General features: G+C 48.1%; 1 protein-coding gene across 1 annotated transcript in view; it reads left to right on the top strand.

The window, feature by feature from the left end:
- Window positions 1-6,818: 6,818 nt before the first annotated feature.
- CSF2RA (colony stimulating factor 2 receptor subunit alpha) overlaps window positions 6,819-20,881 on the top strand; it is a 20,315-nt gene continuing 6,252 nt past the window's right edge. The window contains exons 1-7 of the mRNA XM_021704892.1: window positions 6,819-6,919; window positions 11,849-11,950; window positions 13,551-13,693; window positions 14,805-14,928; window positions 17,833-17,962; window positions 18,051-18,223; window positions 20,379-20,512. Coding sequence (XP_021560567.1) covers window positions 6,856-6,919; window positions 11,849-11,950; window positions 13,551-13,693; window positions 14,805-14,928; window positions 17,833-17,962; window positions 18,051-18,223; window positions 20,379-20,512 — 870 coding nt within the window. The 5' untranslated portion in view covers window positions 6,819-6,855. The remainder of the gene's footprint in view (window positions 6,920-11,848; window positions 11,951-13,550; window positions 13,694-14,804; window positions 14,929-17,832; window positions 17,963-18,050; window positions 18,224-20,378; window positions 20,513-20,881) is intronic.

The raw sequence follows: 20,881 nt of genomic DNA, 5'->3' as shown, positions 1-20,881 counted from the left end.
TGCATCTTGATAGAGAAATAATTCTCTACAACAGTAAGACACGTTCTTGCATATCTTTTTCTTGACCTATACTCTTCTATGAGAATTTTAGAATCAACTTGCCAAGATTGAAGAAAAACCCTGTTGGGATTTTGAGATTATATTGAATGTGTGCATTTATTGAGAAAAAAACATCAACTTCTCATATTATGTGTTCCTATCCAGTGGTATAGTATAACATTCCATAGACTTGCATCTTCTTTCATGCTCTTCAGTATGTTATTATGATTTTCTGTATGAAATCCATGCATTTTTTTTTCTTCAATGTTTTCCTAGATAATTTATAGCTTTTGGTGCAATTAGAAATAAATAGTTGTCTTTTTTAATTCCTCCTACTTTGTCATGTTGTAGCTGAGACAGAGTGTCATCATTTCTTTAAGAGTCATTATTAATTTTTACATATAGATCTTGTAGCAGACAGGTTGGCCAATTTACCTTACAGTTTGTCTGGGATTTTTTTCCTTTTTTTAAAAAATATTTTAAGTAGGATCCATGCCCAACATGGGGCTTGAACTCACAACCTTGAGATCAACAGTTGTGTGCTCTACTGACTGAGCCAACCAGGCACTCCTCTCTGGAATTTTTCTGCATAAACAATCAATCACACCATCTGTGCAGCACAGCAGTTTTCTCCCTTGTCTTTACTGTTCATCTTATTTTTTCGTGCTGGCCAAGCCCTCAGACACTATGCTGAATAGCATTGGTGACAACAGATGTGTCACAATGATGTGTTCTCCTGCATGTTATCATTTATATCACTACTGGTTTTCAACAGATTTTTTTAAAATCCTGCTTTATCTGCAATAGTTCTGTTATTTATTTCTCCTTTTTAATCTGTTGGCTTTCTAAGGAAAAGAAATGTGTTCCACGGAACTCTGAAAAAACTTCAAATATGAAGACTATTTTAATAATGAAGCTGTCATCCTCCTAAGGAATTAGAATTTTGTCATTGGGTGGTCAAACGGTGGCTGGTTGGATCATCTCCAATGAGTAGCCCTAGAGTTGGCTTGTAAATTGGTCGCTAAAAAATCAAGTTCCCAGCACCACTTTGCTTATTCCTTCTTGAAAATGAGAGAAAACAACACAGAACCAAATTCCTGAAGCCCAGATTCTCACCATGCATGACCCAGGCACAGCAGAGAACCCCTTGGATTCCCGTAGGGCAGTCTTGGTTCTACAAGATACTGGGTGCTGGTTGGAGACGCTGGTGTCTGCCGACTGGAGAACCAGGGCTGGTTTTCCATCTGTGGGTGGCAGAGCAGGAGCTTTTGAAGCTGAGGATGAGAACAGGAAATAGTCACTGTGTAGGCCTACAAAGCAAAGAAGCTCAGCAGACAAAGCCATTAAGCCCCTGGCTTCAGTACAGCCCGTATGCCAATGACCCACCACATTTCCTATAGTCTTTGCTCATCAATCCTAGACCTTGTGGAATAAGAGCATTCAAAGGTAATTTTGGGGACAACATTGATAAAACACTCTTCCCTTGGACCACCTGACAGTTGTGGGAATAGCTTATGGTGTAGAACACTCTTGTATGGGCAAGGCTGGATCCCAGCTCCCCCATGTTTTCCCACCTGGATCTTTCTTATTTGTGGCTGACCCAAAGTAACAACATCAGATTTTCCGTGTGCAAAAGGAGACCTTTTATTTTAGAAAGTATTCTCTCCGTTTCATGCCTCACTCTGCTTAAGCTGATATTGACAATACATCCATTTTGTTAAGAAACAGTGGTCGAGGGGTGCCCGGGTGGCTCAGCCATTAAGCATCTGCCTTCGGCTCAGGTCATGACCTCAGGATCCTGGGATCGAGCCCCGTGTCGGGCTCCCTGCTCGGCGGGAAGCCTGCTTCTCCCTCTCCCACTCCCCCTGCTTGTGTTCCTTCTCTCGCTGTGTCTCTCTGTCAAATAAATACATAAAATCTTAAAAAAAAAAAAAAGAAAGAAACTGGTAGAAATAATTTCTAGACACCTGTCTTTAAGTCAGTGGCTTTGTTTGTCACCGTGTCCCCTTGTTAAGTGGCCGGATGGCTCTCTCTGTGACCCTCTCTCTCTGAGGTCTTACACATCCGATGTCACCTAGGCATCAAATGGGCTTCTCCTCAAGATGGGCTGTGGTTTTGGGGGTGCCTTTCTCACTTCTGTCACCGAGCTTCTGGCCCCTTCCCACCCACCTGCTGACGCCTAGTCCTGCCTCTAAGAAAAGGAACAGAAGGGAGCTCAGGGACCACAGCTGCCACCAGCTCAGAGGAACTATATTTCAGGAGAATGGAAAGCCCCCTACACGTTCATGCCCCACACTGTAAAGGAGGAAGCTGGACTTCCCGGCCAGCATCAGGAGACAAAGGCAGGGAAGGCTCACACCACTCAAACCATTGCTCCCTCCCAGCCATGTTTTAAGTCAAGAAAATATGTCACCCTCCCCATGTCCACAGGGCAGGGCAGATGCCTCCAGGATTGGGAAGAAGGCTTACAGATTCTGGGATTCTGGAGAGCAGAGTCTAAGGTCCAGGTGGGTTGCTGAGATCCAGGAGGGGCAGGGCTGTGCTCCCTCCAGAGGCTCCAGGGGAGGGTCCTTCCTGCCTCTTCCAGCTTCTGGGGACTCCTGGCATCCCTGGGCCTGTGGCACGTCCCTCCCATCTCTGTCTCCATTCTCACATGGCTCCTCCTCTGTGTCTGTGTCTCTCCTCTTATGTGCCTTATAAGAACACCTGTCATTGGATTTAGGGCCACCTTAATCCAGAATGACATCATCTTTAACTAATTACAACTGCAAAAACCCTATTTCCAAATAAGGTCCCACTCCAAGGTTCCAGCTGGTTACAAATTTGGGGGAGACACCATTCAACCCTATGCAATATAAAACAATGATTTTGAAGTCATTGGAGTTCATGCAACAGAGGACAGTGACCCCAAGAAATGGGAAGCAGGCAGGCAAGTCCTGTGACTGCCATAGCTGAAGGCTTGGGGGAGTTTCCAGGCATGGCTTAAGGAGGGGTAGAGACCAGGCAGAGCCCCTGATGTGAGAACATGGGAGAGAGAACTGATGGCCTAGGAATACAAGGGATTAAGAGACTGCGGGTCAAGGGAGTAGGGAGGGGAGAGCAAACAAGAAAGAGAACCCAGAGATCCGAGGAGGGGTCCCCGCACTTTTCAGCAGAAATGACAGGGGGTCGGGAGGGCAGAGGGTCTGAGGACAAGAGGGGGAAGCAAAGGTTTGAGGGACAGGAGGGGGATGAGCAGCAAAATGTGTGGATCTGCTGGACATGCCTGTCATCTGGAAAGTGAGTTGTCTTCACAGGCAAGCATACGCATCCCGAGTTGCCCTCCAAGTGTTCCCTTTTAATGTGTGCGGTTTATCAGTGTCACTGAACATCATCAAATTTGCCACACAGTGAAACAGAGTTTCAACATATGAATTGAACGGACCCTCACCATGCATTGCAGGAAGGAGGAATATCCTGCCGTTTAGCAGTGAAGACACTAAGGGTGCAGGGGTCCCTCATTGGTGAAGATCTCCACTGTGGGGCTGAGGCTTAACCAGGTGGCCTGAAGCTACATGCATAACACCCTCCCACTGTCCTAATCTCTATTCCCTTCACCTTCCCTCCCAGGTGACTTCTCACCACCATCATCCTCACCATCTTCATCACCACCATCTCCATCCCCACCACTGTCATCACCGATAGATGGATTGTTTAGCAAGTCTGCTTGAAGAACTATCTTATTTTTCTTTTCAGGGGAAGGGGGCCTGAGTCTTCCCCCTAAATTTCTTCTCCCGCATACTTCATCCCGCAGATGGAAGAGGAGGCTATGAAGAGCAGTAGAGAGTCCAGAAATGACTCATTGATTGGCACAGTGCAGAGACAAAGACAGCCTCCAAGTCTCCACCTGCACATCCAGGCACGAACGAGCTCCTCAGAGTGAGTGACAGGCACAGACTTTCCAACAACACCAGCCATGGTGACCTGCCACCGGACCCTGGGGGACATCCAACCCAGTACATCCATCTGACCGGAGCGACAATGTGGAGGAGGGTTGCAGCTTTGGGAACACTTTAACCTTTTTTTCTTTAGGAGTTCCTAGAAGACCATGGTGTGTCAATCTACTTCCACATTAAATTCTCAGAAAGTGACCTACAACAAAGGCTAAACTTAACCTTTAGCAAAAGTTAAAACCTATTGTGTCAGTTAAAAATCCTAGTCCCAAATAGAGAAAGAAGAGAGAAGACATAGTGCATTTTGTTATACTTGCGGAGAGTCCAGTTGCCAGCAGCCTAGTATTTGTGTGGCCACTGTGGTTGACCCTGGCCCCCAGTCCCCCTGCTTGGTCTCTATGCTCTCCCCAGGCAGTCCTACAGGACCCTTGTAAGCCACTGCAAGCCATACAAGGTCCCTTCACCCTCCTTCCCCTTCTCCACATCCCGGTCAGAACTCCGAGCAGTTATAAAAGGGCCAACGCAAAAGCACTTGAAGAAAAGATGGAACAAAGTGGTCCCAAAAAACATCACGCTGTCACTCCTTCAGACCAATCAATAGTTGTTAAGGTTTTTCTTTTTTTTTTTAAGATTTTATTTATTTATTTGACAGAGACACAGCGAGAGAGGGAACACAAGCAGGGGGAGTGGGAGAGGGAGAAGCAGGCTTCCCACCGAGCAGGGATCCCGACGCGGAGCTCGATCCCAGGACCCTGGGATCATGACCTGAGCCTAAGGCAGACACTTAATGACTGAGCCACCCAGGCACCCCAGTTGTTAAGGTTTTTCTGTGTATGTCATGCTCAGCCAGACATGCTGGCCTTTGTGACAGTGAAGAGGTATCATGTCAGTGTCCTTGAGACCCTCCTCGGGTTCAGTGATTCGGTAGAAGGACTCAACGGAACTCTGCAAAGCTCTTACTCTCATGGCTCTGGTTTAATACAACAAAAGGATACAGATGAAAATCAGGAAGACCTACAGGTGCATGGGGCAGAGTCCCAGAGAGATGAGGCGTGAGCTTCCAGGTGTCCTCTCCCCATGGACTTGTGGATGCTGCTTACGTCTTCCAACAACCATGTGTGACAACATGCATGAGATATTACCAACCAGGAACGTTCACCAAGCCTTGATGTCCAGGCGTTTTCTTGGGGTTAGTCACACAGCATGGAGTGTCCACATGGCTGACCTGAGTTATTCCATCACTGGCCCCTCCAGAGGGCTGGCTATGGCATGACCCAAAGCCCCATCCTAAATCACATCGTAGCATAAACCACGTGCCATGACTCCAGGCAAACAAAGACACTCTTATCAGGCAGGACATTTCATGGGCTCATAGGTGACCTTCTAGGAGCCAGTCAAGGGCTAGACCTTAGTGTGGAAGGGGCAGGTGTGGACAATCCAGACCTGCTGAGTTAACTCTTAACCATGGAGGTGTATTGTGAGATTTTTTCAAACTTCAGAGACTCAAATGATGTAAGAATCCGGAACATCCCTCCCACCAGGAAAGACACTCAGTGGAACATCCCCCACTGAGTTCTTCAAAGCTCTCCCTTGATTCTGATGCCTGCATCCAGCTCCCTGCCAGATGCCTCCACATCCTGTCTCCCCCGAGAAGCCCGTTGAACATGGCAAGACTGAACATGGCATCTCCTCCCCTGGCTCCATGCCCTTGGCCAGTTCCTCTTATTTCTCCAACTCAGACGAGGCACCACTGTTCCTGCACCTTCTCAGTCCTCAAGCTGTGGTGAGAGTGGGTGCCTGCAGTTCCCTCCCGTGGTTCTGTCCTGGCCATTGTGCCTGAACCATGCTGCTCGCAGTGGTCTCCCGTTTGGTATTTCTTCTGCTCCTCGGTTTCCAAGACCGCTAACGAGGGAGGATTCTCTGGCGGTCACATTAACAGAGTCATCGAGAGAGATGCACCTGACCAGAGCTGGCCCATCCCACCCCATGACTGCTGACAAGTGACCTTCCCATCCAGCCCCCATCCATGCATCTCTACCCATGACAGGATGTCCCCCACTCCCTGTGATGCTCAGTTGACCATGAGCACCGTTATCCCAGTGGGAGTTAGTGTGTCCTCCATGGTCCAGATGAAATGCTGCCCACTCTCCAGCCCACTGTTGTGCATGTCCTCATCCCAAGGCCCCACACTGGGGACATCCAGCACTATGTTTGTGTCACCAGCCCCCATGGCCCTTCTACTTAGCCTTGTCCTGCCATGAGCTGCAAACCTGCTTCCTACCCACTGCGCTGGGTTCTAACCAATAAAGGTGCTCGATACAGTTCTGATGAGTTCAATGGCACAAAAGTAGCCCCATGCCCAAAGCCAGCAAGTTTATAACATCCTGGGCAGACTCAGTGAGCCGTCTGGTTAAACCTTGGGAAGATGAGCTTCTCCATATCGATGCTGAAGAGGAGGAGCTCCTTCAGGAATGGGGAGCCATGGAGGTGTATCCTGCCCAGCTGCCTTTCATTGACTGACATGGCTATTGCATTTCCTGAGCATCTTGTCTGGGTTCTTCATCGGCACCAGTGGCCCATATCTCAACACATCTCCTCTGTGCTTGGCTTTTCTCAGAATCTCCCAGCCAGCCCGAGGGCTGTGTGTGGGGGTGTGTACTTGGGTGTGGGTGTCACACCCCTGATGTGCTCTCTTCTGGGAGCTGAGAAGCTGATGAATTCACTCACCGTTCACAGGTTTCTCAAGTGTGTGTAATGAGAAAACATCACAGGAAGAGGGAGGGTGCTAAGGAGGAAAGGGAAGTCTAGGGTTGAAATGTCTCGGCAATGCAATCCGTATCCTCACTTTCGGACCAGGCAGAGAGCTGTCCAAGAGAACGGCCAGATGTTGGAGCGCCGGGAAACCGAGAAAGAAAGCAGGTGGCCGGAGCAGAGCCTGGTGCGGTGGGGTAAGGCGGCTCCCTTCATTCTCTGACCCTCAAATGTGCCCTGTCACGAGGGTACCTATTCCTGCCCCTGTTGCTGGTGCTGGCAGCTCAGACTGCAGGTCAGGGAGCACCTGGGGGTGGGAAATGGGAATCTCCGAATGAAGGCGCCCAACAGGGAGGTGGGGTCACTCCAATAGCACGTGGACACTGCATCGGAAGGTCTGAATTGGCCCCAGGGATTAGCCAACTTGCACTGGGAGCAGGTTGAGCCCCTCGTGCAACTCTGTGTATGTGAGCATTAGAAGCCACTTTGGAATTACTCCAGAGGCTTGGATGCATGCCGTCGTCCACACGGGGAACCACTGGTCCCTGGATCCTGGGGAGGCACTTTGCTGGCAATCGCTTATCTTAAATCCCCCGGCTACCAAATGCAGAACTGCTGGGTGACAGGTGTCTTTGGGGACCACAGCATTTCATTCCATGTGTCGCCCGAGCGCTGTGACCAATTATGTCCCCCCCCTTCCAAACTGCAGGAAGCTCAACATCCAAGCTCATCCAAGGGATGCCCACATATGGGCAGCACCTGCGCTGTCCCAGGTCTCTGATCTGACCTAGTCTGACAGATGGAGCTGGCATCTATGTAGACCTTAGGTTTATAGAAAAGGGAAGAATACTCAGTCTGGAGAAAACCAAAAGAAGAAGGGAAAGTGGGTAGTCAGTGGACAAAAAATAGCAAAGTAACGTCTAAGTTTTCAGTCATATGAAACACAAACCCCAGGCAAATCCGCAGAACAGGAGGGAAGAATGGGGAGTGTCGGCTCCATGGGGATGGGCTTCTCCTTTGGGGGGATGGGAATGTCCCAGCTCAGGTAGAGGTGATGGTTGAACATTTCAGATGTGGTAAAGGCTGCTGAGTTGTACGCTTTCAAGGGGTGGACTTTATGCCGTGTGAATTTCGCCTCCATTTTTAAAAATCAAGGCAAAAATTAATTAAATGAAGTGTGAGATCTCCCCGGACTTCAGTTTCTCATCCACTTGCATGGGGATCCTAGGAACTGCCTCCTAGGACGAATGTGAGGGAGAAACTAGGAGCCGAGTGGAACGTGCCTATGTTTGGTATGCCCAGGCGATGGAGAAATCACGGCGCCAATGACTTCACGCTGCCCGCGAATTATCCTCCGCAGGGTTTGTCACCATCGTTGGCCAAGAGCCCCCACGTTGTGACTAACCATTTAATTAAAACAGCAACCCTTGCTAGATCATATTCCAACAGTGAGCATGTGAGAACATCATTGTTTGGTTTTTTGATTGTGTTCTTTTTTTTTTTTTTTTTTAAGTCAGGTTTACAGAGGTTTATGCTTTTGCTCCATCATGATGAGAAGCAAGTGGAGCTCAGTTTAGAGGAAGCGGAATGGGGAACTGTCCAGCTAAGGGCGTATTTCCATGCAGATTCCCTCTGGTGGGGCGGGGGTGGAGGGTGGGGGGTGTGGGCATCCACAGGCACCTGCTTCATGTACAGCCCCAAAGCAGGTACTATGGGAGGCGGCTTGAAAAAGGAGGAGAAAAGCAGATTCCAGAAGCTTACAGGGGGTGAATGGAATGAGGACCCTCCCTGCTTCGCTGCATTGCACCACCCCTCCTAATTAAGGGCAGCTTCGCTCAAAGCCAGGGTGCTCACACAGATTGCAGATGTGAAAAGCAGGGCTGAGGCAAGGCAGGAATAGCAAAGGGGAACGGTAGAGTCAGCCCAGACTGAGGAAGGGTCCGCCCCAAGAGGCTCTCGGGTGCAACATGGAGGCCCCCCCACCCAGTGCCAAGAACCCTGGACAAGACCCAGAGAAGGGCTGGGTGGAGCAGGGTCTAGCTTGCAGATGGAGGAAGCTGGGAACCTCCCCCATAGCACTGGAGTACAAGGTGTGTGGGAGGCAGGGACGTTGGGACAGGTCTGGTCCATGGTTTTTATTTCCTCTTTAGAGCAAAGGTGGTGCCTTAGGAGGGAGTGGGCTTGGGGAGGTTGGGAGGCAGGAACATGAGGCTGACCTGGCCTGGGGAGCTGGCTGGACTCTGCATCACTGGGCTCCAGCCTCAGAAGCTGGGGCAGGGGCAGGGGGGAGAAGGGGCTGTAGCATCCAGACAAGCCAGTTGACCCTCAATAGACAGGCGACCCATCACTGCACAGGGTGGGTGGGAAAGGAGGCAGGTGGTGAGGAGATATACAGAATGAACCTCACAGCTCAGAGGTCTGTGGGGGCAGGATCAATGAGGTAAGGGGATCCTTTAGGTCCTACAGAGGGCAAAGGAGCCCCCTGGGTGGGGCTAGACATCGAAGAGAGGAGGAGCCCAAATGTGCTGAACTGGCTGCATGTGGGAGGGAGATGCTGTGTTCTGGTGAGAGCCAGGCTTCAGGGGAGTCTGGGCAAAGAAGAAGAGAGTCCGTGAAGACAGACACCGACTGAGAGGTGAGGACATGGAGGTCCACGGGGCGGGTGTTGGGGGTGTGATGGCTGGATCTCCAAAAAGCAGACACCAGACAGGATGAAATAGGGAAGGAATTGGTGAGGGCGATGTCTGAGAGGGAGGAGGAAGGGAGGAGAAAGGGGGGAGGGGAGGAGGAAGGAAGGAGGGAATGAAGGGGAAGAGGAAGGAAGGAGGGAAGGAAAGGAAAAAGGAAGGCGGGAATGAAGGGGAAAAGGAAGGAAGCAGGGAAAGAAAGGAAAAAGGAAGGAAAGAGGGAAGGAAGAAGGGAAGGAAAGAAGGCAGGAAAGTAGAAAGGAGGGAAGGAGGGAGGGGAGAGAAATGGGAAGGAAAGAAGGAAAGAGGGAAGAAGTTTGTGGTCATTTGTTCCGTCGGCCCCCAGGAAGCTAATACACCAAGATAAAAGAGACATTGTTTAGACCGATCAACTCTAAACCCAAGGAAATTACAGAAAACATGATTGTGCATGGTAAAAGAGAAAGGAACCCCCAAGAAAAGACAAGCCTTTATAAGGATGAGGTCACAGGGAACACAAAGAGATGAAGAGCAGCAGAGACAGTAAGCGGCCAAGAGGAAGAGAAATACTTAGAGAAGTAAGAACAAACACCAGTAAAAATACCACCAGGGCAATGGTGGACAGACCCAAGATGCCACCCCAAACCCAAACAGAGCATCAGGTGTTCTCTGTTGAGTGCAGCTTTATGGGACCAGAGCCCTTTGCTTTTGTACTTACGTGTTTAAAAAGTTTTTAATAGACTTTCTTTTTTAAGAGCAGTTTTAGATTTACAGAAAAATTTAAGTGGAAAGTACAGGAGATTCCTGTATATGCGCTTCCCCTTTGACCCAGTCTCCACCCTTATTAATATTTGGCATCAGTGGGGCACATCTGTTATCACTGATGTGCCAATATTGATACATTATTATTGATTAAAGCCCACAGTTTACATTAGAGTTACTCTTGGTGTTGGACATTCTATGGGCTTGGACAGATGTATAGTGATATATATCCATCATTAGTGATATACAGAGTAGTTTCACTGCCCTAAAAATCCCCTTTGCCCTGCCTGCTCATCTGTCCCTCCCCCAAACCCTAGTGAGTCCTGGGGTTTTTGGTTTTTTTTTTTTTTTCCTGTCTCCATAGTTTTTCCTTTTCCAAAAATGTCATTGAGTCTGAATCATACAGGATGTAGCATTTTCAGACTGGCCTCTTTCACTTAGTAAATGTATTTAGACATCCTCTATGTCTCTCTGTGCACTTACCCTTTTCTATTTTCCTCCTTTTTTTTTTAATATCCTTTTTGATTGCTGCAAAACTCAAGTTTTTTTTAAATAGAGAAAAAAAACTCAAAGAACTGTTATTACCGTAATGAAAACCCGACCTATCATTCCTTTTTCTTCTCCCCCAAAAATCCATTCTAAAAACACTCAGAGCATGTGTCAACTATACTTACATTAAAATTTTTTAAATAAAAATGTAAAAATTTAAATTATTCAAGCAAAACAAGAGAGTCAGAACAATGAGAAACTAATCAAAGTGGGTGTAATATTCCCCAAAAGCATCTTAAAATCACTGACACGTGTCAACCATGGCTTCAAGGCTCATCTGAACCATGAGTCAAGCTTGACAGAAGGCAGATGGGTAGGTCTGTAGTATTTCTCCACGCTGTGTGGGCAATCGTTGTGCAACCTGCCTCTCTCAGGAAGTTCATCCTGGAGAAAAGAGAAGTCGGCGGTGGGTTCCTGTTTTGTACGTCTTATGGGCTCTGGAGTAGGTGGGCAGCCCAGGCCATTCCCTGTAGGAGGAATTAGAATCCCAGTCTCTGACACCTGAAGGCTTAGCCTGGGGAAGGGCTTGGTGAGTCTGTGCTCCACCCCCAACCCTGTTTAGAGAGGGAAGGATGTGTCCTGGAGGCCAGGTGTGTGGAGCCAGAGCCTGATGCACGGTCCAGCACCTTCGGAACAACCCTTCCTGACCGTCTCCACTGTTCTTTTGTGGACAATACACCCATCAAGTGGCTGCCCATCCTAGACTCGTCCCTAAGACTTAGGGAGTGGATCTTGGTACCTGTGGTGGATAGAATAATATCCCCAGAGACGTCCACATCCTGATCCCCATGTGGTGGAGAGAATAATGGCCCCAGAGACATCCCCCCGGGTTCCAGACAGGAATAAAGCCGCAGCATGTGGGCAACTTGCCCCAGTGACACGGAGAATGACAAGGTTGGCTGGAGCCCCGTGCCCATGCTGCAGGATAGGCCCTTGGTTCTGCCTCACCCCGAGGCTGGTTGTAACCTGCAGACCCTTCGACAGCCAGCAGTGACCCCCGGCTGGCCAGGTTAGTAGGCTGACCATCAGGCTGGGGATGGTCCTGCACTTTTCCCCAGAGAATCTCCCCAAGGAAACCTCGCTGAGTCCCCCTGCCAAGCGTCCCCATGAGAGCTGATTTCCTCAAAGTGTGACTGTCTGTTCCTGCAGGTTTTCCTCATCCTTTGGGCAGCCCCATGGGACTCCTGGCCACAGCCGTCCTATTCTGCATGCTGCTGGACCCAGTGTTACTCCAGACTCTCGAGCAGCAGGGTAAGGGTGTGAACCTGTCTGACCCTTCTCTGCCTGTCTCATTCCTATGTCCTGTGTATCTGGGGACACATCCTGACGCCTGAGTCCAACTGCATGGGCAGAGATGTTATTGCCCAATTCGGTGAAAATGGAGACCAGGGAACAGAGATGTCAGGCAACGTGCTGGAAGTGACATGGCTGGTGAGAGACAGAGCCGGGACTCAGACCCACAAGAGTCTTTCTAGAGGGGGCTCTGATTTTAAAGTATGGACACCAGTCTTTGCCACCCCAAGAAAGGAGGTAGGGGACAGTGGGAATGGCTATCTCCCCGTCCTCCACACAGAGGACCTATAGGAATCTTCATTCACTTGCACAAAATCCATGCAGTCCAGCCTGGCCCTTCTCCTGTGGGTTTTGCATATGGAACTGATAGACTATCTGCACTCAGGAGCCCCGAGGTCCAGGGATGGGCAGGAGCTAACTCAGCACAGGGAGATGTGCTCTGGATGCATCTGTGCCATCAGATTTCTGTTGACCATTGAAGACTCTCTTGGTTGAGTATGAACTCAAGGGCATATGCAGATCTTGCAGGACCCACAGGCTAAGACCAAGGCCCATAGGACTGTTGGGGACGGATGATCATTGTTGTCTTGTGCTGGGAAAGTAGGAGAAGTCTGCAGGAAGCCAAGGGGATGCCAGGGAGGGTGGAGGGCCAAGAAACTCAGGAGGTAAGTGACTTATTTTCAGGCCCTGGAGACCTGGAGAGAGGTGGTCCCTGTGCTGGGGGAGGTGTGGTTGGCACCTTAAATAAAGGAGGATGTGGATGTGAGACACCAAGCACAGAGGCCGTGCGGGCTGAGAAACTCAATATACAAACGGACAAGGGGCAGAGGGTCCTTAAGAACAGAACTCTGGCCCACAACCTGCAGCAACCTGCCCAGGGGACCAGCCCACAGAGCCAGCCTGGTGTCTCCGCGTCAGATGAGCAAGAAGCCAGTTGTCCGTCCCCATGACAATCTGAAAAGCTAAACAATCCCATCTGGAACAACGGGCTCCAAATGGCCAGGACTTGATCAGTAACCAATGGCTTCCCTACGTGTTGACCCCACTTTCTATTTAGGACCAACCAGAGAAACCAGATATGGTCCCCTAATGAATCCTATATGATGCCCTACTTGTAATGAGCCACCTGCATCTTCCCCACACCCACAGACTCTGCTTAGGGCACAACCGAACGTTCTCCTTCATCCACTGTGAAACTTGCCCACTCCCCTGTCCGCCCTTGATCTCTGAGAAATACCAGTGATGGTGGCCAATGTCCTCACCACAGCAGGCTCTGAATAAACAGCCTCTGCTTGCTCTGACTTGGTAGGTCTTGCCTTACTTACATGGTAGGCATCTTCACATGGAGAAAAGGCATGGAGGTCCAGGTAGGAAGAAGAGATCAATAAGGGGGAGATTCTGTGCATGTGCCAATGCCCTGGGGCCACGTGAGGGGACAGGGGAAGGGGACAGCATGTCCCAGCCTTGACCTTTGCTTACAAGACATGGGATGGGTCAGCAGGCAGCAGGTAGAGGCGGAAAAGGGGTAATTTCTGAATCTGCTGGTCCTGTCTTTCAGATCTTCCAAATGTGGAAGGGGTCCCCAGTCTAAATGTGAAGTTTGATTCTTGGAGAATGGAACTGAGTTGGGACTGCAAAGAAAACACTACCTACCTCGAATGCGTGATGATTCACAAGGAGAACGGGCCTATCAAAATAACAGTAAGGTGGATTTGTTATGGACAATTGCTGTCCTTTACAAAGCTCTCATTACATTAGAAACAAGGCAGCAATAGGTGGAAACAGACAGCATGTGTGTGACCCTGGGGGACACGTCTAGGAGCCATGCTTCTGGGTGCACCAGGGAGGTAAGTCCTGGCCTGTGTCCAAGAGGTGCCTGGTGGCCTGATTCCCTGGGGGACTGAGAAACTTCCTGGAAAATGTCTTTTCCCAAAAGGAAAGGGAGTTCAGGGCTCCCGGGGAGGAGCCCCAGCCCAGAGCTCCTATGAGGTTAGACCTGGTACAGATTGTAGGGTGGGATCCTTGGGGACGCTCAACCACCCAAGGAAGATGAAATGAGGCAGCCTGGTGGGATGGGGGATCCAGGGCAACACAGGTAGATTCCAGTCGGGCACCCAAATGCTCCCAGAATTTCCAGGCATCACTTTCAGGGACCGTAATCAAGGGGAAGACGAATGGCTTATTCTGTGACTTTCAGGCTTCTGTACCCCTTCAAGGGGTGTTGCATAGGGGAACTGCCCCCCTACCACCAGAAACAGCAGCTTCTGCTCAACTGATCCATCAAAAATCATCCACGTGGCCGACTTAATCCCCAGAAAGAAATAGTTGGTCCCCAGTGTTCCATGAAAACAAAGTTACCAGACTGAACAGATACAATGTAAATGTTAAGCCTGCGGGAGAAAGGGATATGAGGTAGGACAAGAAAATGGAATAACATAAAAGAGCGTGCGTCAAGCTCCATAATGCTTAATGTGATGAGAGATCTCACTGCTCAGGGTGGTGGTCCATCAGCATCACCTCAGAGCTTTGTTACAAATGCAGAATCCCCTGCCTAGAACGTGCTGAACCAGAATCATTTTGACAAGATCCCCGGTGACTGAGGGCACACTGAAATGAGACCTGTATTCCGACCTCCTCAACACTGTAAGACTACCCGAGTAGAGGTCCCACCTTCACGTGGGCATGCCGCCAACCACCCAGAGAATGTACATGGGTGGTGGTGGCGTCTCGGGGTTGGTGGAAGAGCAAACAACATGGGGAGGAGAATAAAAAAAAGAGTTTCCTAATGCGCTGGCTGGTTGCATCTTTCTAGCCCCAGGAGAAAGAATGTCACTGCAAGTTTTCGGATTATTCTCTCCATGATGGAGTCACGCTCATGGTTAAAGTAAATAGCACCCAAAGACCGATTCCAGAAACACTGGTCTACACTAACTCAGGTAGGGAAAACCTCACAGTGATCCTTCTGAACATCAGTAGCTTCATGGTAGATCTCTTCCCTTTTTTTTTTTCAGCTTTATTGAGATATACCTGACACCTAGATATTATATATATTTAAGTTACATAGCTTAAAGCTTTGATATACATATACATTGAGAAATAATTACTGCAATTAAGCTATTATCCCTCCCTTCAGCCCCCGGAAAGCACCATTTACTCTCTGTCGATGCATTTGCCACGTGTTGGCCATTGTGAATAATACTGTGATGAACATGGGGATGCGTAAATCTTTTGGGGATCCAGATTTCATTTTCTTTGAAAATATACCCAGAAGTGGGATTGCTGGGCCATATAGGAGTTCTGCTGTCAATATTTAAAGAAACTTCCATATTTTCCGCAGTGGCCGCACCAACTTACACTCCCAACAGCAGTGCACAGGGTTTCCTTCTATTTGCATCTTCACCAGTATTTATCTCTGCTTTATATATGTATAAATTATATATATATATAATAGTCATTTAGCAGGTGTGAGGTAATAGCTCATTGTGGTTTTATTTGCATTTCTTTGATGATCTTGAGCATCTTTTTGTGTAGCTGTTGGCCATTTGTATGTCTTCTTTTGAAAAATGTCTGTTCAGGTCCTTTGTCCTATTCAGTTTGTTTAAGTTTTTGTTGTTGTTGTTTTTGTTGTTTTCTGTTTTTGGGTTTTTGGGGGCTTTGGGTTTTTTGTTGTTGAATTGTTTGAGGTCTTTATATATTTTGGATTTTAACCTTTTATCAGATATATATGGATTGCAGATATTTTCTCCCATTCCATAGGTTACCTTGTCACTCTGCTGATTGTTTCCTTCACTGAGCAGAAGCTTTATAGTTTGATGCAATCCCAGGTGTCAATTTTTGGTTTTGTTACCTGTGCTTCTCATGTCATATCCAAAAAATCATTGCCAAGACCAATGCCAAGAATCTTTTTCCCTATGTTTTCTTCCAGTCGTTTTTACAGTTTCAGGTTTTGTGTTTAAGTCTTTAATTGATTTTGACTTGATTTCCATATATGGTGTGAGATAAGGAGCCTATTTCATTCTCCTGCTAATGGGCGTCCAGTTTTCCCAACACTATTTAGTGAAGAGAGAATCCTTCGTCCACTGTTTGTTCTTGGCACCCTCGTTGAAGGTGAACCTTGTTGACCATAGGTCTGTGGATTTATTTCTGGGCTCTCTGGTGTCCCATTGATCTATGTGTCTACCTTTATGTCAGTGCCATACTGTTTTGATTACTGTAGCTTTGCGATGTATTTTGAGATCAAGAAATGTGATGCTTCTAGCTTTGTACTTCTTGCTCAAGATTGCTTTGGCTATTTGAAGTCTTTTGTGGCTCCATATGAATTTTAGGATTCTTTTTCTATTTCTGTAAAGAACGCCATTGGGATTTTGATAGTGATTGTGTTGATCTATAGATCACTTTGGGTAGTATGGACATTTTATCGCTGTTAGTTATTTCAATTCACAAACATGGATCTCTTTCCATTGACCTGTGTGTTCTTAAATCTCCTTCATCAATGTTTTATAATATTCATCAATATAATTTTATAATATTCAATTTACCCACTTGGTTAAGTTTATTTCTAAGTATTTTATTCTTTTTGTTGCTATTATGAATGGGATTAGTTCATTTTTTTAAATTTTATTTTTAAGTAATCTATACACCCAATGTAGGGCTTGAACTCACAACCCCAGGATCAAGAGCTGCATGCTCTACTGACTGAACCAGCCAGGAGCCCCAGGATTATTTTTTTGATTCCTTTCTTGAATAGGTCATTGTTAGTGTATACAAATGCCACTGATTTTTGTATGTTGATTTTATATCCTGCAACTTTATTACCTTTATTTATTAGCTATAACAATGTCTTCTGTTTGTTTGTTTAGTCTTTAGGTTTTTCTACACATTATGGTCATGTTATCATCAAACGGAGCTAATCTTACTTCTTTTTTAATTTGGATACTTTAATTTCTTTTTCTTGTCTAATTGTTCTGGCTAGGACTTCCCATACTATATTAAATAGAAGTGGTAAGAGTGTCTACCTTGGCCTTGTTTCTTACCTTACAAAGTAAGCTTTCAGTTTTTTGGGTTTTTTTTTTTCCCCATTGAGTGTGGCGTTAGCTATGGGCTTTCCATATTTGCCCTTTATTGTGTTGAGGTAAGTTGCTTCTATACCTATTTTACTGAGAGTTTTTGTCATGAATGGATGTTGAATTTTGTCAAAGACATTTTCTATAGCTACTGAGATGATTATGTGATATTTTTCTTTCATTGTATTAAAATGCTACCACACATTGATTGATTTGCATATGTTGAACCATCTTTGCATGCCAGGGATAAATTCTACGCGGTTACAATGTGCATTCCTTTTAACGTGCTGTTGGATTTGCTTGCTCGTATTTTGTTAATGATTTTTACAACTATGTTTATTAGGATATTGGGATGTGATTTTTTTTTTCTCATCCCTTTGGCTTAAGTATCAGGGTGATCCTGCCCTCATAAAATGAATTTGGTAGTGCTCCCTCTTCTTCTATTTTTTTTGGAAGAGTTTAAGAAAGATTGGAGGGGCGCCTGGATGGCACAGTCGGTTGAACATCTGACTCTTGGTTTCTGCTCAGGTCTTGATCTCAGTGTCATGGGATCGAGCCCCGAGTCAGGCTCTGTGCTCAGAGGTGAATCTGCTTGGAATTCTCTTTCCCTCTCCCTCTGCCCCTCTCACTCGTGCTCTCTCTCTCTCAAATAAATCAATAAATCTTAAAAAAAAAAAAGGATTGGAATTAATTATTCTTTGAATCTTTGGTAGACATTCCAACTATGAAGCCATGTGGTCCACTTCCACAAATTATTTTGTTTGTGTGTCTTCTCAGGTGGGGAGGGCACAGCTGCCCAAAATTTCTCCTGTTTTATCTACAATGCGAACTTCATGAACTGCAGTTGGGCAAAGGGTCAAGCTGCCCCTGATGACGTCCAATATTTTTTGTATATACGAGACTTGAGGTAGGTATTGATCTCATGTAGACAATCCTGAGAAGTACGGGGGGTGGGGGGAGCCCTGATTGTTCTCTGAACAGTTTGAATTTTATAGAAGAAAAAGGGAAAGAGAGTGTCCTCATTACATAGAAGACTCAGGAACCCACGTGGGCTGTCACCTGGAAGACCTCTCAGGATTAGCGAACTACAATTATTTCCTGGTGAACGGTACCAGCCAACAGACAGGAATCCAGTTCTTTGATTCGATTTTGTCGTGGAAGAAAATTGGTAAGAGCCACGTCCTGTGGTGTCAACAGATGCTTAACAGGTGAACTGAACAGAGTTTGTGGGAAGTTTGGAAGAATGGAAGTTTACTCTCTCTCCCAGTTCTGGAGGCTAGAGACCCTGAATCAAGGTGTTGCCAATGGTTGCTTCCTTGTGGAAAGAGACCAACCCATCCTTTTACTCTGAATTAAACGGGGTGACAAGAAGTGCCTACACTGCTAACGAATCCCCCCCCCAACCGCCCCAAAGAAACGAGGGCTCTTCCAACGCCCCCATAGCCTCCAAGAGCTGATCTTGGCGCTGGGACAGCCCAGCCAGGCAGGGGTTTTGCCTGCAATCAGGCAGTGAAGCCCCACCAAGACAAAAGGGAAGATGTTCAGACCAGGAGATGGAGGTTAATACTGACCTGTCCGCGGACCTCCCCCATGGAGTAGCACGCACAGCCTTCTCTTGCCGTTTTGGGGGATGCCGTTGGCAAACAGATGCCAACTCTCCAGTTAACTTTCACAGGCCATCGCCCACCCCCGCTCCCCACCTCCGGGCTCACCTGTTGGGGGAGCTCCAGGTGTGTGTACCCAGCCAGGTGGCAGGTGTTCTACCTGTGTCTCAGGGTCTGCATTTCCTGCTCCTCGCTGCAGACAAACCTCCCGTGGCCCTGACTTGGCCACCGGCCTTCCAGCGGAATCCCCGCCTTTCTTTTTCCCTCCCCATGTTTTTAACATTTTTATTTAACCCAGGAAATCCCAATATTATTTCAAACTTCAATCCTGTGCAGTTGTGACTTACAATAAGAAATGCATGTTTGGTCTCTGTCTGTTTCCGGCACACAGCTGAGAAAACCCTAGGAATTTCCCGGGAGGAGAGCGATAAATGTGCCTTTTGTTATGTTAAGGAGGTGACAGCTGAAAAGACCCTATGGATGGGCATTGGTTGCCAGGGGAACCAACTGGGTGATTAAAGGATTGGACTTTTCAGTCCCCTCCTATGACCTCAGGGACCGGAAAGGGGCTGGTGTTTGAGTTTAACCCCCAACAGGCAATGATTTAATCAATTGTGTTTCCATGATGAAGCCTCCCTAAAATCCCAAAAGGATGGGGTTTGGAGATCTTACAGGCTGGTGGACATGTGGAGGTTTGGGGAGAGAGGTGCACCTGGCGAGACCATGGAAGCTCCACGCCCTTCCCCCACACCTGGCCCCATACATCTCTTCATCTGGCTGTTCTTGAGTTACAGTCTTTTAAAATAAACCCATGATCTAGTGAGTAACACATTTCCTTGGGCTCTGTGAGTAGCTCTACCAGATTAACGGAACCCGAGGAGGAGGTCCTGGGAACTTCCGATCTGTAGCTGGTGGGTCAGAACCATGGGTGTCAACCTGGATTTGTGACTGGCGTCTGACCCAGAGGGTGAAGGGCAGTCTTGTAGGGCTGAGCCCCCTACCCTGTGGGATCTGACGCCATATCCAGGTAGATAGATCAGAACTGCGTTGAATTGTAGGACACCCCGCCAGTTGTCTGAGAATAGCTTGAAGGTGGGAAGGGGGGACTCCACCTGTCAGAACGGGGTGCAGAATCCTACATACACATCACAACAAAGAAGGACCCCCGTCCTGTTGTGAGCTTGGAGATCCAGTGTGAACTTCCCAGTGACTGTGCAACATTCGGTGTGATAAGATACACTGGATGTGAACTTACAGCCAAGTGGCCCTTGAAGGGTTTCAGGAATGAAATCAACCCACGGGGTCAAGATCAGAATGCATGCTACCTAAATGGGATCAGACACAGAACACCCATCCTGATCGTTGGTGGAACCCACAGTAGGCGGTCACATTGTTGAAGGACACTGGAGCTCCTTGGTCTTTTCTGACAAGCATCCGGTCCTCCCATTGGAAATCATGCCTTTGCTGTCCCCATGGTGGCCCCGTCCCTGCCCAGTCCCCGTATTTCCCTCCTTCCCTCACTTGGGGTTCCCTGCAGCCTGCCAGACCATCCTGTGTGCGCACATCCCAGTGGTCCTCTTCCCCAAGAGGCAACACTCAGACCCACTCGCACTCGGGCCTCTGGGTAGCCCCTGGGAGCTGCCCGCAGAAGTGGGTCTGACCTCCGTGGCCCAGCAGAAGCCCGCTGGTTCAGGGGAGGGTCCTGGGATCTCGTTACAGAAATATACAGCCCACCCAACAATATCAGCGTGCACTGCAACAAGTCCTACTGCGTGATCCGATGGGAAAAGCCCAAGACCCGACATAAGCTGTCCAACATGGAGTTCAAGTACCAGCTGGACATCCAGAAACAGGTGAGTGGACTCTGCCCCAAGCAGGACATCGTGCCTCGAGGAGCAGGGGGCAGCAGCCCCTGTGACCTACCACGAGGGCCCAGGTCATGGGAGATAGGCAGGGCTCTGTGATGCATGGGGAGGAACACAGTGGCGGCTGTGGTGGACAGGATGTCTGGGCGTGACAGTCACCGCCATGGCAAACCCAAGAGAGGTGTCCACACACCCAGCTGGATCCTAAAAGCCTTTGGCGGTTGTTAGAGATCTCCAAGCAGATGCAGAAAAGAGAGGACCTTCTGCTACTTGTCCACTAGGACCCCACCTGGGGTGGGGTCTGTCTGTGCCACATCCACCTGGACCCACTGTAGACAAGGGGGACTCTCTGCTCCA

Source organism: Neomonachus schauinslandi, chromosome X, assembly GCF_002201575.2.
Source record: "Neomonachus schauinslandi chromosome X, ASM220157v2, whole genome shotgun sequence".
NCBI lineage: Eukaryota > Metazoa > Chordata > Mammalia > Carnivora > Phocidae > Neomonachus > Neomonachus schauinslandi.
Note: the sequence above shows the minus strand (reverse complement) of the source record. Positions and strands in the feature narration are given on the sequence as shown.